Source organism: Colobus angolensis, unplaced genomic scaffold, assembly GCF_000951035.1.
Source record: "Colobus angolensis palliatus isolate OR3802 unplaced genomic scaffold, Cang.pa_1.0 Scaffold238, whole genome shotgun sequence".
Taxonomy (NCBI): domain Eukaryota; kingdom Metazoa; phylum Chordata; class Mammalia; order Primates; family Cercopithecidae; genus Colobus; species Colobus angolensis.
Genome location: NW_012115577.1, coordinates 1,553,199 through 1,570,142, shown reverse-complemented (window position 1 = coordinate 1,570,142; position 16,944 = coordinate 1,553,199). Strand labels below are relative to the sequence as shown.

General features: G+C 42.4%; 1 protein-coding gene across 2 annotated transcripts; it reads left to right on the top strand.

Moving 5' to 3' along the window:
• The first annotated feature begins 4,770 nt into the window (after positions 1 to 4,770).
• TRIM40 (tripartite motif containing 40) lies at positions 4,771 to 16,671 on the top strand. 2 transcript variants are annotated; one of them, XM_011945048.1, is made up of 6 exons: positions 4,771 to 4,857; positions 5,400 to 6,049; positions 14,239 to 14,334; positions 14,904 to 15,128; positions 15,439 to 15,461; positions 15,655 to 16,671. In XM_011945048.1, the coding sequence occupies exons 2-6, from the start codon at positions 5,705 to 5,707 to the stop codon at positions 15,908 to 15,910; spliced, it is 945 nt and encodes a 314-aa protein (XP_011800438.1). In that variant the 5' UTR covers positions 4,771 to 4,857; positions 5,400 to 5,704; the 3' UTR covers positions 15,911 to 16,671. The 2 variants fall into 2 exon arrangements, with proteins under 2 accessions (XP_011800438.1, XP_011800439.1); XM_011945049.1 differs by having other exon boundaries at positions 4,804 to 5,266; positions 15,655 to 16,628.
• The last annotated feature ends 273 nt before the right edge of the window (positions 16,672 to 16,944 follow it).

Below are 16,944 nucleotides of genomic sequence, written 5' to 3'. Positions count from 1 at the left end.
ATTGAACTTGAGGTGGTGATGGAACATTTAAGAATGCACAGAAGTTTAAACTCAATAGGGATATCAATACTAGGATGGCATCGGGCCTCAGGGAGGTTACAGGATACGCATAGTGCTAACAACTGCGCATGGGTACAATGGGAATCTGAATCCGGCCACTCTGCCTGTGAAGTCCACGTAGCTCCACCTCGCTGCACTAGATCTCCTTTTATGGATGATCAAATAAGTGAGAGGGAACCCAAGAGCCAGTGGAGAGGAGAATTTTAAGGAGGGGACTGCCGATGATCCAACGTTTGAGTCATCAGTTTGGATGTGAACCGAGAAAATATCGCTGGGATTTGAGTTTAGGACTTAGTTGGAGACCCTTAGAGAGTGGTTTAAGGTGCCCAGCCATGGGCTAGGTATAGGAGAGTACGGAAAGCCAGAAAGACATAGTCCTATCCCTCACGGAGCTACATATGAGCCAAAGCCAGGGAAGTTGGCAAAAATCAAATGGTAATAAATGAGACAGTGATTTAGGAAAGAGAGATCCACGTAGAACCTGCAGGCCCCTCTGACACCTTTGGGCAAATTAGGATGGATCCGTTCACTTCCTTGGGGCCACTGCTTCTCTGAGTCAGAGCTCACAACTTGGCAAGCAACCTGTGGGTTAGGTCTCAGCCCCCATTAATCAGAATGAAGACCGACTTGTTACTAAAGTTTCATTCAGGAAACTTGGACTTGAGCTGGGCTTCCACTGATGTGAAGGGTTTGGAGCAGCTGTGAGAAAGAGGTAGGAGGTAGGTCTTTTCTGCTGGGAAATGTCAAACAGAGGCAATCAAGAGTCATAAAGGAGAGGGAGAAGACAAAAATCACCTGACTCTTGGCTCCGGTATTTTTAAAGCAGGAGAAGTTCGATAAGATCACTCCTTTAAAACAGTTACTGAGCACCTAATATATTCAAGGAGCTATGCTGAATAGGCTGACTCAGGGAAATAAGGACCCTGACACTTGCGCATTAGTTTATAGTTTATGAAGCACATCCATTTCCAGCTATGACATTTCGTCCACTTTCCTGTAAAGGAGGCGGAAGTTGTGGCTGTCCCTGAACATGAAGCTACAAATCTCCACAATTAGGACCATAATCCAGATTCTTTGTCTAGTCCAGAATTCGTTTCATTCTCACTATCCTCTTCTTAAACATTTTTAAATATAGGTAATTATTTAGATAGATGGCACACTTACTGGCTCAAAATTTTTAAAACACAGGGAAAAGTCTCCCTCTTGCCCCGGGTTTCCAGACATCTAGTTTCTCTCTCCAGAAACAACCTTTACTAGTTTATTGATGTATTCTTCCAGAGATGTTCTTTGCATAAAAAGCAAATAAGAATGTTCTTCCCCAATCTATGCAAATAATGGCATATATACACACTGTTCTGTACCTTACTTTAAATTTATTTTTGTTTTTTAAAATCAGTAATCTATGTGTCCAAAGCATAAACCAGGCATGGGCATAGACCAGAAGCCAAGCTGGGATAAACAAGGGGTTGCTTTGTTCCTGGCTGATATGAGATGGGCACCATCAAGCTCTTTTTTTTTTTTTTTAGACGGAGTCTGGCTCTGTCGCCCAGGCTGGGGTGCAGTGGCACGATCTCTGCTCACTGCAAGCTCCGCCTCCCGGGTTCATGCCATTCTCCTGCTTCAGCCTCCTGAGTAGCTGAGACTACAGGTGTCCGCCACCACACCCAGCTAATTTCTGTATTTTTAGTGCAGACGGGGTTTCACCATGTTAGCCAGGATGGTCTTGATCTCCTGACCTCATGATCCACCCGCCTCGGCCTCCCAAAGTGTTGGGATTACAGGCATGAGCCACCATGCCTGGCCAAGCTTTTTTTTTTAATGTATCAATTTATGTTGGAGATTATTCCAATAGCAAAAGTTCCCTTCTTCACCCCATCCCCTACGAATGGCTGCACAGTGTTCTATTGTATGAATGTAGCTAGTTTATTTAACTTAACTTCCATTGACGAACATTTGGTTTGTTTCTAAAATTTGAAGCAAATGTTTCTAAAACATTGATGCAATGTGTATATGCATATATCATTTCACATATGCATGAGTATATATGTAAAATTTCTAACATCAGAATTGCTGGCTCAAAGAGAATGTACACTTGTAATCTTGGAGGAAATTCTCAAATCCCTACTCCTCTAAAGGAGGAGTACTAATTGGCATTCCCATCAGCAGTATATGGGAGTGCCTGTTTCCTCACACACTTACCAACACTGTGTTACCAAACGTTTGGATTTCTGTCAATCTGATAGGGAAAAATAGTATGCCAGTGTTATTTTAATTTGTATTTTCTTCATGAGAGTGAGACTGAGTATCTTTTAATATACTTTAGAGACATTTGGTATTTCTTTTTCTATGAAATGTCTGCTAAGATACCTCTGCCCAATTTTCTTATTGGTAGTTGATAAATTCTTATTTGTAAGAGCTCTACGTAAAGGGTAATTAGCCCTCTGATTTTGATGGTAGTTGTAAATATTTTTCTTCTTTCATTTGTATTTGGTCATTTGTCTCCTGACATTGCACTTACGGTTTTTCCCCTGTGCAAGTCTTTTTTAATGTGGCTGAATTTATCTTTCTTTCCTTTTATGGTTTCTACATTTGAAACATTCTCAAGCTACTACTGCTAGTTAAACACAGTGGATTTCTGCGTTCAAGTTGCTCAATAAGCCAGTAGGAAAATCAAGAAAAGTACCTAACTAACGAGTAGAAGTTACTATATGATCAGTACTATAAGTTGGTACAAAGTGCTATTTCTTCATCTGTCTATCCATATATCTAATTATCAATCTATCTGTCCATCTGTCCACTAACCTATCCATTTATCAAACTTTTACTGAATTCTTTCTAAGAGCAAGAAAAGGTATATATAGAGAGATGACATTTTATGGTAATGAAGCCCATGGGCTGGGATGAGAGACACCCAGATCTGAAGCCTAGCTCTATGTTTACACCACTGTGGCCTTGGGCAGGTTACTTAATACGTCCACATTTTTGTTTCTTATATTATTTCATGAGGTATGACAGGAACGTAGATTGTGGAGGGGTCAAGGATTGAAGGTTAAAAAACAAGACGTTGCTGGAAATGGCTTAGGAAGAGAACTATAAGTGAGTACAATGCCTAGATTTGTCATTTCAGGTGATGAAATCTGAATCCTGACAAGGCCAAGAGAGTGGCCACTAGGGTGGGTGGCAAAAGCAAAGGTCATTGGATGTGAGTAGGACAAGGAACTGAAAGGCCTTGGTGTTAAATGATCATGTACATAGTCTTTGAAATCACCAGGATCATGGTGATTTCACAGCCAGATGAAGGGCAAAGTCTGGGAGGATCCTCAGCACAGGAGCTTCTGTCCTGGGTGGAGTGTGGGATGTGCCACCCTCACAGCGTGTGGATGCGCTCACCAACCTGGAATCTCTCCAAACATCTTTGTTTAGGGTCTTACAGAGGTTCCATTATGTAGGTATGATTGATCAAATTACTGGCTGTTGGTGATTAACTCAGCCCCTAGGCTCCTCTCCCCTCCCCACAGGTCAGAGGTGAGACTGAAAGTTCCAATGGCCAGGTATGGTGGCTCACGCCTGTAATCCCAGCATTTTGGGAGGGCGAGGCAGGCAGATCACCTGAGGTCAGGAGTTTGAGACCAGCCTGGCCAACATGGTGAAACTCCATCTCTACTAAAAATACAAAATATTAGCTGGGCATAGTGGTGTGCACCTGTAATCCCAGCTACTTGGGAGGCTGAGGCAGGAGAATTGCTTGAACCTGGGAGGCAGAGGTTTTGGTGAGCTGAGATAGTGCCATTGCACTCCAGCTTGGGCAACAAGAGTGAAACTCTGTCTCAAAAAAAAAAGAAAGAAAGTTCCCACCCTCTAATCACATGGTTCTTCTGCCAACCAGCCCCCATTCTTCCTCCAAGAGTCCTCATTAGCATAAATTCTGGTATTATTGAAAAGGACTTATTATGAATAATAAAAGATACATTCATTGGGACATAACTGTGTGGTAAGTTGAGGTGCATATGGAATTAGGATGATTCAACTTAAAATTTTTGACTTTACAATGATGGGGTATTGAGTACACTTTCACCTTGCAATATTTCTGACTTCAGTGAATTCATTGGGATGTAACCCCATCATAAGTTAAGGATCACCTGTTCAAGGGTTTTAGGAGCTCTGTGCCAAGACTAATTTTATATATATCTACATATAATTATATATCTATATATAATCACACAACCCACAACAAACAGTGGCAAAGTGGGATTGAGGGAGGAGGCTCTGAAATGATGTTTTCCACAAGCATCTTGAACCCTTAAAAGTTTCAAGTGACAGCCCTTGTTAGTGGCGCCCCTTGGGGGCTCCCTCAAACTCAATGCCAAGACTAGCCTGACTGGAGGGAACTTAGACAATGGGGTGGGCAGTTGATGTTCCAGCATCTTGAGTGGGTGCCATTGTTCTGTGACTCCTGGATCCTGGGGTTCCATAGCTAGGGTTCTAGGATGTCCATTCTTAGTTGAGTCTCAGTTCCTGTCATATCGACGTCAAAGGCCCAAGACCTTCCTCCTACTTGTGAGCAAACAAGCCACGCCCTGTACCAGTCAAAGTCCATCTCACCTTCCAGCTACCCTAGGTAATGTTCCTGGTAATTCAGTGTTTCTAGGAAAGCGTGTCTTTCCACCTCCCGCCCTGAGATTTACTGACATGTGAACACGTATGACTGGCACGATTTAAGAACCACTTACCTGCTGGCCATCTCTCCAGGTCTGCAGCCAGAGAAAATGATCTGAAATTGTAGCAGGAGAAATTGAGGTAGGATACTAAGAAAGCTTTTCAGGAGTGGGTCTAGGCAAGAGGTGCGGCATGAGGGAATGAGAGTGAATCCCCAGTATCTAAGGGAAATGGCAGGTGGCGGGGGACTTCCTTCTTTGGGTCATCTTTGGTGGTGATTTGACAGGAAGGAACAAAGTGGCTTCAAACATTATATAAGTCTCTGATCTGTTCTGTGTCCTGTTTTCTTTCTCATTCTTTCAGTGTGGAGTCTATATGACCCTGGGAGGGATGCTGGTTGGGAGAATGACCAGCTGATGGAGATGCTGCTGTAATGATTGGTGCTAATAATGGGCAGCAGTGAGCCACCTGGTATGACAGTTTAGGAGAAAACAGTCCAAATTCATGCCAAACTCTCTCTACTGATGGCAAATCAGCGGAGACTCACATTGTAAATTTATCGTGGTCTGGCTTTTGGCCATGATAGTGATACCTTGCCCTTTTAATTTGGGCCTGTAAAAATATTCATTGAAAGCTCTCAAGAGGAAAACAGAATTGGTTATTGAATCACTTGCTTCCTCTAGGTGTATGAAAAATAATTTCAAGTTTAATAAATACAAGGAAACCGCAGGGTCCATGTCAAAGCTGATGAGCTATTTCTGAAACTCATGCAGAATTGTGGTTTGTGTGGTCTATGTCACGGCACCCTTGATGGAGAGCGGGCAATTGCCTGAACTTGGAGGCTGTGTCCTGTCCTCCAGGCTGCTACAGGGCTGCCTCCTTCCTGCTGGGCCTTCTTATCTGGGACTGTTGAGGGTGACAGGCCTTCCGAAGACCAGTGAAGAAGGAGGCCCTGTAGACAGGAGGCTGACAGGGTAGGAATAAGGCCATGATACCTTTGCATAAGGACAACCAGGAGGAGGGTGTCTGCCCCATCTGCCAGGAGAGCCTGAAGGAGGCCGTGAGCACCAACTGCGGACATCTCTTCTGTCGAGTGTGCCTGACACAGCACGTGGAGAAGGCCTCAACCTCTGGGGTCTTCTGCTGCCCACTCTGCCGGAAGCCCTGTTCTGAGGAGGTGCTGGGGACAGGCTATATCTGCCCCAACCACCAGAAGAGGGTGTGCAGATTCTGTGAGGAGAGCAGACTTCTTCTATGTGTGGAATGCCTGGTGTCCCCTGAACACGTGTCTCATCATGAACTGACCATAGAAAATGCCCTCAGCCACTACAAGGTAAGCCTGGGTCACTGCAGCCAGGCCCTGCCCCACCTCCCTGAAGTACTGCATCCTACATGTTCATCATGCCTGGCACCTCAGAGTAGCTCAACAATGGATATCTCTCTTTGTTTCTTCTGCTTCATCCTGTTTTGGACCCTTGTCTTTGCTTCTGTGTATATTTTGAGGCTGATGTTTCAGTGTGTTAATGTGAGTCTGTCTAAAAGAGGATACTGTCACTGTGATGTCAGAGTCCCAGTCTGCTCATCTGTAGAATGGAGCAATTGCACTAACTAATGCAAAACCCTTTCAGGACTAAGACTGTGTGAATTCCTGGTTGATAGTCCTAGAAACTTGGCTAGAAATGTAATCAGGTTTTATATAAACTAGTAATTATCCTGCAAATATATTAAAACCTGAAAGTTAGTACATAATTTTTTCTCTTTTTCTCTTCCTTCTGCATTTGTCTTTCTTCCCTTTTCCTTTCTTTGCTATGGCAATTGTTTTATCTTATTCTGTTAAATTTTCTATCATAAAAGTTACCTGCTGTAGGTAATACATTCAGAAAGCACTGAAAGGTATAAAGTCAAGACTAAAAACTTGTCTTCCTTTCTCCCTCCATTCATAGTCCTCAGAGGTAACCATTGTTCGATTTTTGTACATCCTTCCAAAAAATGTGTTTATGAATGCACTCTCATAAACATACACGCGTGCGCTGTCTCTCTTTCAAAGGATTCTCTCTGTATATTTTTTTCTGTAACTCATTTTTATTATCTAAAAGTATGGCTTGAACATTTTCTCATCAGCATGTATAGATCTTCTGAATTATTTTCAACAACTGTGTGGTATTGAATTCTATGAATGTACCATAAATTGGTAGACATTGGATTATTTTCAAGCTATTGTTTCGTTTTAGGGTTACACAGAATTTTCTAATGAATATCCTTCAACAGATATATAGGAGGACCTAGAATATCCAAGATATATTTTGGTGAAAGCATAAGATAGAAATCTAACTTTAGTTTTTCCAAGTTATAATCAATTTGTCCTATCACTATTTATTGAATGATTCATATAGTTTCCCCATTGATTTGAATGCCAATGTCATAATATACCATATATGCATATTTTCTTGCATATTTCCTTGATGCTCTGTTCTGTTCTATTCTGTCTATGCTTGCCTATAAGCCAAGGTATTTTAGAGATTTTATCTTTACCATATATTTCAATTTCAGGTATTTTGATAGAATCCTCACAGTACTCTTATTTTTCAGAATTTGTGCAGATGTTTGTATATCTTTATTTTGTCAATTAGCTTTAGAATTATTTTTATCAACCTTTCCCCTAACCCCAATCCAGTTAGTATTTGACTGGACAACTGACAATATTTTCACATGGCATCCTTCTATCCAATAGTGAAGGCTGAATTTCCAAAGCTAAGGTAGCTTTGAGATACTGACTTTCGGAGAATATGTTATGATGCAGAATGAGAAAGTGGGGAGTCCAGATTTAAAGTAACTGTGGAAAGGTAGAGAAATAATTCAAAAAGCCAGAGGCAAAGTTCTACTTGGTTGTAACATCATTCCCTCTAGGTGCAGTGTCCACAGGAGAGTGGGGAGGGATTTCTCACCTGCCTATGAAGCAGCATAAGATGGAGAAATTTATTTCCTCAATAAGTGATTTATTCAGTTCTGTACTTTGTGTTAGATGTCATGCTAGGCATTGTAGAAAGTACAAAGATGATTCATAATTCTTGCTTCAAATCTGTCTTTAAATAATGACAAGAAACCTAAAACAAATAGATAACAATGACACTTGTTCATTAAGTAAAAACTTAATAAGTTCCTGCTGTGTGTGAGAAACTGCAGTATATGTTAGAAATCAGTGAAGACAGGCCGGGCGCGGTGGCTCAAGCCTGTAATCCTAGCACTTTGGGAGGCCGAGACGGGCGGATCATGAGGTCAGGAGATCGTAGACCATCCTGGCTAACACGGTGAAACCCCGTCTCTACTAAAAAATACAAAAAACTGGCCGGGCAAGGTGGTGGGCGCCTGTAGTCCCAGCTACTCCGGAGGCTGAGGCTGGAGAATGGCGTGAATCCGGGAGGCGGAGCCACTGCACTCCAGCCTGGGTGACAGAGCGAGACTCCATCTCAAAAAAAAAAAAAAAGAAAGAAGTCAGTGAAGACAGATGCCATTCCTTCTGCCAGGAGTTTGCAGTTTAGTAAGGGAGACACAAATAAGTAATCAAAGAACTGTAAACTTTTTTTTTTTTTTGAGACAGAGTCTCACTCTGTCACCCAGGTTGGAGTGCAGTGGCGTGATCTTGGCTTACTGCAACCTCCACCTTCCGGGTTCAAGCAATTCTTCAAGGACCTAGAACCAGAAATACCGTTTGACCCAGCAATCCCATTACTGGGTATATATTATATAAATATTCTACTATAAAATATTCTACTATAAAAATATTCTACTATAAAATAGATTATAAAATATTCTACTATAAAAACACATGCACACGTATGTTTATTGCGGCACAGTTCACAATAGCAAAGACTTGGAACCAACCCAAATGCCCATCAATGATAGACTGGATAATGAAAATATGGCACATATACACCATGGAATACTATGCAGCCATAAAAACAGATGAGTTCGTGTCCTTTGCAGGGACATGGATGAAGCTGGAAACCATCATTCTCAGCAAACTAACACAAGAACAGAAAACCACTTGTATGTGGGAGCTGAACAATGAGAACACATGGACACAGGGAGGGGAACATCACACACCAGGGCCTGTCAGGCTGTCAGGGCATGGAGGGGTAGGGGAAGGATAGCATATATATACACACACACACACACACACACACACACACACATATATATATATATATATATATATATATATATATATATATATGGGTTGAAGGAAAGAGGAAGGTCAAAGATGACTTCATGAGTTTCTGGCTTGAGAAACTGAATGGATGATGTGAAAGATAAGAACTTGGTAGAACAGGTTTGAATGCAACACCAAGAGTTTCATTCAAGACAAGTTGAGTCCAAGTTGAGATACATCAAAATAGGATCTTACATATGCAGCTGGATCACAAATTTAGATCTCCTAGTCATATTCCTAGAACCTAGAACAAAGATCCATCAGGACAAAGACAATATTTAAATCCAAGGAAAGTGGGCACGGTGGCTCACACCTGTAATCCTAGCACTTTGGGAAGCCAAAGTGGGAGGATCGCTTGAGCCCAGGAGTTCAAGACCAGTGCGCTTAGGCAACACAGTGAGATACTATCTCTAGAACAGCAACAACAAAGTGAAATTAACAGGATTTAAAAAAAAGAATGTGACAATTTGGGGCTGGGTGCAGTGGCTCACGCCTGTAGTCCCAGCTACTTGGAAGGTTGAGGTGGGAGGATTGCTTGAGCCCAAGAGAGTGAGGCTGCATGCAGTGAGCTGTGATTTTACCACTGCACTGCAGCCAGGACGACAGAGCAAGACCCTGTCTCAAGCAAAGAAACAAACAACCAAGGAAATTGATGTAATAGCCTCAAAAGAGGCTAGACAGAAAAGAAGTTTTGGGGCAAGTTTCTGAGAAAGGCTGTCATTTAGATGTAGGCAGAGGAGGACCCAGCAAAGGAGACAGGATGAGTTGTCAGAAAGGCAGGAGAAAAACAAGGGGAATGGCGTCCCAGTTGCTAAGAGAGAAGGGTATTTTAAGAGATGACAATAGATTGCACTGAACGATGGTAACACTTCAGTAAGATGGTGGCAGAGGCATGAGAGCTGGGTTGTGAGGAGGCACACTTCTTCCATAGTAATAACAGCAAACAAGAGAAGGTGTCTGCAACATATGTAGTTCTGCAGTTTTGGAAATGCTGGTTTTGTTTTGGTTTTTATTTTCTCAATAATATGTGAGGAAGGAACATCAGCAGTATGGGTGGGATCAGGATGGATGTGAAAGGTTTGAAAAGAAAGAAGATGGTGTGATGCCGTGTGGGATAGCGCTTACAAGAGAAACTATGTAGGGTTGGCAGACAGTATGTAGCACCAATTTGAGGTCTGAAATGTTTAACATGTTTCAGGAGGCTGCTTGAGGACAGACAGCAAACAAGAAGGTGAGGGCACATTTTACCATGGATAAGGAGTTGTCTGAAAAGCAATACAGAGAGAGAGGGTAAGGGAGTTGAGTGTATTTCTGAAGAAGTGACTGTTATTCTGAAGAAGTGTACTCATTGATATTGATAGCATACTTTTAAAATTAAGGAGGATTTTTTACTGATTTTTTTTACCATGTCTCTATTTATTTGAATTAAACTTTGTAGATTAAGTATTGTAAATTATGTTCTTTTAAAAGAATCGTATAATCCCTGACTGTCTCTAAAAAGACTGAAACATTTATAAAATCCACAAATTCTTATCTGTATACCTGTTTCCTCACTGACCAACCAATGCCAGTGTCAATCACTTTAATGTATTTTGCTGGTTTAGTAAGTGTGTGACAGTGATGTACGTTGTTTGACTTTGCTTGATTATGAATGCTAGCAGTGGTGAGGCTTTTATCCATGAATACTCGCAGTCTGCATTTTCCCCTAGAATCAGGGCATACATTCTACATGACTGCATCGAAGTAGTTTATCTTTTGGATCATGAGCTCCATTAATTGTGTTTAACCTACATTTTTTATTCTGTTATTTCTTCTTAATTATATTTTTGGGCAAAATTTTAGAAATTTGTATTTAAATTGGCTCTATTCGTCTTCATAATATAATCTCCATGTCTTAAATACACAGAAATTTGTTTGATAAGAGTGTGCTGCTCTGTTTTATTTTTAAAGATTTATTAATTCCTGGCTTACTTGGAATTTCATGTAGTATGTTGTGTGAAGGATGACTCCAGGTTAATTTTTCTTTATTCTGGTATCCAGTCGTTCCCAAAAGATTTATATGATAGTGAATCTTTTCCACATTTATGTGTTGTTTCTCGCTTGACATCAATTATGTTCTTCTGATGGGCTGCTTTTTTTACTCTAGTCCATTGATTATTCTTCCTGTTATTATGGTTTTGATACCTGTTACTTTATGGTTTACTTTTAAATCTAACAGCATTTTTGCCATTTAATAATTTTTATTATCTGATATTTTTCTAACTGTCATTTAAGATGAGTGCCTTTTTACAATGTTTCTAAATTTTATAGAGCATTCTGTAAGATTTTAATGATTGTTGCATTAAATTTGTTGATTACTTTAAGAATCATGACTTTTGGGGGTTTAGTTAGTCTTCTCAACTAGTACCCAGATATATCACTAACAGTTTTCCACTATGTATCTGAATCAGATATTAAATTGTCTTTACTTAAACCTCATGTGCCCTGACTCTATTGAGGATAGCTATGTATTTTATAACGTAATTTTTTTGACAATTTTTACTTGTAGATTCAAATGAGGTTCTTCGCTGAGCTCATGTATTTACTCATAGATTTTTTAAAAATTTTATGACATTTTCTAGATCATAATCATGTGAGTGATGTTGTTTTTAATCCATATTTTTGGACACAATTCTGTAAGGAGCATGCATTTTGAAAGCTGTTAATTTTTCTTTTTTTTCTTTCTTTTTTTTTTTTTTTAAGTGTCAGGGATAGGTACTTCTTGTCTGTTAACCACTTTTCTTTTGTACGTTGTGTTAGCAAGTTGTTTTAGAACAAATTTAATGCCCTTTTTTGTCAGATTTTAAAAATTTAATATGATTTAATCTGAAAGTCTGACAGACTTTTAAAATATTCATTTAGACAAAACATGTCTTCAACTATTTTCTAGATTTCAACTTGTCTTTTTTTCTCTAACGAATATTTTGGTAGGTGAAAGTGTACAGAATTTGGCGTTTCAATTCTAATGAGTGTCTTATTTATATGATATGCACCCATTAAATATTTTAATGTAAAAATTGGTGAAAAAGTATTTTTTAGAAACAGAGGACTTTACCTTACTCATTTTGAATATTATAAACAATATGTCTGTGTTATCTTCAGTTGTTCTATGCCTTTATCTTTATTGCTGTTATCTTTGCCATTTACACAGTGTCTGTAGTCGGCTTTATTAAATTTTAAACTGCCAGATGATAGGACTGTGGCTTTTCGAACTGGACCTTAATAGGCCTGAGTTTGGCAGGCAGAAAAATAAAGCATTCCTGACAGAGGGAAGTAAAAGATAGGCCATGAGGAGGTGTGGCTGCGCGGCTGTGTTCAGGAAGCAGAAAGCAATGTTGTGGGCTGGTGAAGTGAGTTGAGAGCAAGCAGAGAGAGAATCCCGGACAATGTCAACTGGGGCTGGGTCCTGGGGCACCTTAGATGCTGGGTGAAGGAGTTTGGGCTTATCTTTGTTGCTGAGAAGCCATTTTGAAGGAGGAGTAACATCAACAAAGGTGAAATATGACAGATTTCAAGCTGAATGGCAGGCAGAATGGCAGTCCCAATGTCAGAAACACTAAGGTCAAGAGGAGTGGACTGCAGAAGAGGGTGGGGAACTGGGCAGCATGTTTGAGTTTACCATATTGATTCTGAGCTGCCAGTAGGGCAGTAGGCAGTACTTAGCTCTCACTTGGAAGCATGACATGGACTGCTAGGAAGAAATATTTGGTTTTGGAATTCTAAGATCTGAAGCCTTCAGAAAGGAAAGCTAAGGACGTAGTTTGAGATAGAAAAGGGTTGAAGAGCCAACTTCAAGGCTCCTTTTTACAGGAAAAATGAAGAGGCAAAGAAGCAGTGGCAAAAAGCACAGATCTAGGAAGGATGGGGTGGAGAGGAGGTGCAGAAAGACACCTGCGGATTTCATGGCTGGAAATCGCAGGTGACCCTGGAGAGAGATGCTTCAAAGGAGTGATGGGAAACAAGGCGGCTGGCTGAGGAAAGGTGGCTGGCTGAGGAATGACGACAGTGAGGAGGTGAAGATAGCAACACCAAACAACTTGACTGTGAGGGCAGAAAGTGAGTAGATGCAAGGGGTGAAGGATATTTGTGCTTTTCAGGACCTGAACTCTTGTGCTCACACAAACAATTCCACACCAGCCCAACCTGTCACCTTCTTCAGCGAGACTCATGAGCGACATCCGTGGTGCCCATTTATTACTTCCCACTCCTATGACTTTTTTATTTCGCCTCTGCTGGGAAATGCCTTCGGGTAACACCCAGTGACATGACACATTTTTAGTAACTTCGTGGTGACATCGCTGTCTTCTCTGCTTATTGCGGCTTTCTGTTTGCCAAATGCCCTTGCTGACCCCTCACATACACAGTCCTTTGACCTTGATTTCACCAGCAAAGTCTCAGGCCAGAAAGAAGTTTCAGTTGTCTTCACCATCCCCTGACTTCTACCTGCACATCTCTAAAATCTCCTCAAAAAAGATTTTTTTAAAAAATCTGAAGTGGGAAATATTTAGTGAAACACACACTTTTCAGCTAATAGCGCATCCTGATCTTTCGTTCACAAATCTCTTCTCGTTCTCGTTTTGTTTTCCATTTTATCATCCACCCTCCAACCGCCCCCCGAACCATGGGCAGCCGTTTAAAGCATTTGTTGTTATTTTTGCTTCTCTTTTAGGTCATCAAAAACCTGAAAGCAAAACTTTTTTAGAAACTCAAATCATTCATTATCTCCATAGCTTCAAGGACACAGTGACCCATCCAGATACTGATTTAAGATTGAGAGAGAAGGCACTGCCTGCCTGGGCTATGGGTTTGCACCTAGTAAGGGCTCTATCTTGTCACTCATCCTAGTGAGGACCAGGGAGCAGTGGTAGCAGAGGTTTGACATCTCCTCTTTAAGGCAATTCTCTCCAGACTGGCTTCACTTGTTAATGTAGAATAGTAAAGAGTGCTAGAAGACTGTCATATAACTTTTATATGTTGAGAGAAAGCACCCTGAAGTCAAGTAGTAATTGTTCTGTTGCTATCTGTTATTTTATTTTTCTGTAGTTCTAAGACTGTAAAAAAATTACCCATTACTATTTCCCCCCATCATTATCCAATAAATAACCTCTCAAGTTCCCTACTCCAACCATGACGCTCTAAAAACATTTCTTTGTAGGCAGAATTTTACATTAGTTTCATCCTGCGATCAGGCCCCCTACTGTGTTCCACTGACTCCTCCCAGTGGGTGCCCCCCTCACTCCCAGTCTGACAAGCGGGTGTGTCTGTCTCTTTAGGAACGACTCAACCGCCGGAGCAGGAAGCTCAGAAAGGACATTGCGGAACTTCAGCGACTCAAGGTTCAGGAGGAAAAGAAACTGCAGGCTCTGCAGGTGAGTCTTTCGGGTTCCCGAGAAGAACTCCCTCGAGTGTTCTCAGGGCCCCTACTTAACTGTTCTGGACATCTGTATGTCCTTGGAAAAGCCTGATGTAGGCAGATAGTCATGGAGGCTGAAAACCTGGGTGTTGGCCTTGGTGTCAAAGTTTGCTGGCTGAGTGACCTACACAAGTTAAGCCCTCTGATCTTTATGCAACTTATATGTTAAATGAGAACCAGTCCTACTCTGCCTGGCTCACAGTAAGGATCAAAGGAGACCAGTGTCTCGTCAATTGAAAATTACTACACAAGCAATAGGCCTCCGTTTCTGTCTCTGACAGTCTACCTTTCTATTCCTCTTGGTCACGTGGCATCTGTAGATATTCAGAGAGTGAGGTGGAAAGGGGAGGTGTCCCTGCCTTTGTGAGAATCACAGCTGCTTCTGCAATACCTGTGACACACAGAGGCAACACCATGAGGGGAAGAGGATTGAGGAATCCCCTTTCCTGCTCAGACATTCAGAGACTGTGAATGGCCAGGAGGGAGCCACCTGACACTGAGTCTTAGGGAGCCCCTTTCCTGTAGTTTCAGGTAGACCATGGGAACCACAGGCTGGAGGCTGGGCTGGAGAGCCAGCACCAAACCAGGGAACAGTTGGATGCCCTCCCTCAGCAGTGGCTGGGCCAGCTGGAGCACATGCCAGCAGAAGTGGCCAGAATCCTTGACATCTCCAGGGCAGTAACACAGCTCAGCAGCCTGGTCATTGATCTGGAGAGGACGGCCAAGGAATTAGACACCAACACACTGAAGGTGCATACCCTGAGACTTCCCCCAAGGGCTGGGTTTCTCCCCGATAGTAGGCAGCCCATCTGCATCACCCTTCTGGGAGGTGTAAGAGGGAGGGGCCAGTGTGATATGTGGTGAGTTGTGGTAGACGTGGCCTGTTCCAAGCTACAGAGTGCTGCTGCAACAGAATGGGCACAGAAGAGGGGTGTTGCTATGTTCCCCCAGTTCTCAAGGTGGCACCCCAGAGTGGCCTCCAAGAGTGAATTGGGAAAGGAATTTGGAGGTGATAGGAACCTGAGAACCAATTATGATTCTCGCTTTTTCTCTCTTCTAGAATGCTGGTGACTTACTGAACAGGTATGAGCTGTCCCTTCTTCTTTCCCACATGTGCATATAAACCCACACATCACAGACATGCACAGGGTCTTTGTCACGGTCAAGGAGACCCACTGCTCCATTAGCTTTTGTGTCTGCATGCTACATGGCCAATGGGAGAGTCAGTGGAATACATGAATACATATTAATCTATGAAGGATTTCTTTGTTTCTAGGAGTGCTCCACAGAAATTAGAGATTATTTATCCCCAGTTGGAGAAAAGAGTCAGTGAATTGCTTCTTCAGCCATCCTCAGAAGCTCTGACCTGTTCATCCCTGGGACACCTCACTTCAGGCTCACCTCAGCCTCCTCTCTCTCCTTCCTCCAACCTGTCCAGGCCCCCATTAGATCTACCCAGTGCATCTTCGGGCTTGCCAGCTCCTGAACATGTCCCCATTTCTTCATGCCCACCATCATCACCTGATGCTTGACCCTCTGACTCTTGGACAATGGTCAGCCCCCTTCTAGGACAGGCTCATGCTTGGGGCTGCCACTGTGGAGGTCGGGGCCCATGGTCTCCAGGACTATTTGTGAAATCTCCATTTTGCCTGTGAACTGACAGTAGTGCCCATCTCTCATAATCTCATTAAAATAGGATCCTCCAGGCCTCTGAATGGCCCGAGCTCATCAGCAGTGACGCCACCTCACATATGGAGCCCAACTGAGCTCCTGTAATACTTGTTGTCTGCACCAATCACCTGGCACTTATTTATTATTGTTGTGGAAGACAGACTCAAAGACAGCCTCCCTTCGTGATCCTCACCTCTTAGAATGAATGCCCTTGTTCGGTCCCCTCCCCTTGAGTGTAAGTGGGATCTGTGACTCACTTCAAATCAATAGAATAAGGCAAAGGTGATAGGGTGTCACTCCGGCAACTGTGTTGCATTGTATAGAACTCCTCCTTGCTGGCCTACCCATTTAGAGCCCCTCCTAGGAGCCAAGAGCAGTCTCCAGCCTCCAGCCAACAACAAGCAGAGGCCCTCAGTCTTGTGGCTGCAAGAACCTGAATTCTGCCAACAATCTGAGTGAGCTTGGAAGCAGATTCTTCCCCAGCTGAGCCGATTGAGAACCCAGTCCAGCCAACACCTTAATTACAGTCTTGTGAGTACCTAAGCTGAGGACCCAGTGAAGCTGTGCCAAAATTTCTCACCCACAGAAATGGTGAGACAAAATGTGTGTGTGTGTTTTTGTTTTTTTGTTTTTTGTTTTTTGAGATGGAGTCTCACTCTGTTGCCCAGGCTGAAGTGCAGTGGCACAATGTTGGCTCACTGCAACCTCTATCTCCCAGGTTCAAGCAATTCTTCTATCTCAGCCTCCCTAGCAGCTGGGATTGTAGGCGCCTGCCACCACACCCAGCTAATCTTTTGTGTTTTGGGTAGAGATGGGGTTTCACCATGTTGTCCAGGCTGGCCTTGAATTTCTGACCTCAGGTGATCCGCCCACCTTGGCCTCCCAAAATGCTGGG

Excerpts from the sequence above, each read along its gene's own strand:
- TRIM40 (XM_011945048.1), top strand. The coding sequence starts at position 5,705 with ATGATACCTTTGCATAAGGACAACCAGGAGGAGGGTGTCTGCCCCATC. Across the intron at positions 6,050-14,238 it reads ATGCCCTCAGCCACTACAAG|GAACGACTCAACCGCCGGAG; the intron begins GTAAGCCTGGGT and ends CTGTCTCTTTAG. Across the intron at positions 15,129-15,438 it reads TAGACACCAACACACTGAAG|AATGCTGGTGACTTACTGAA; the intron begins GTGCATACCCTG and ends TCTCTCTTCTAG.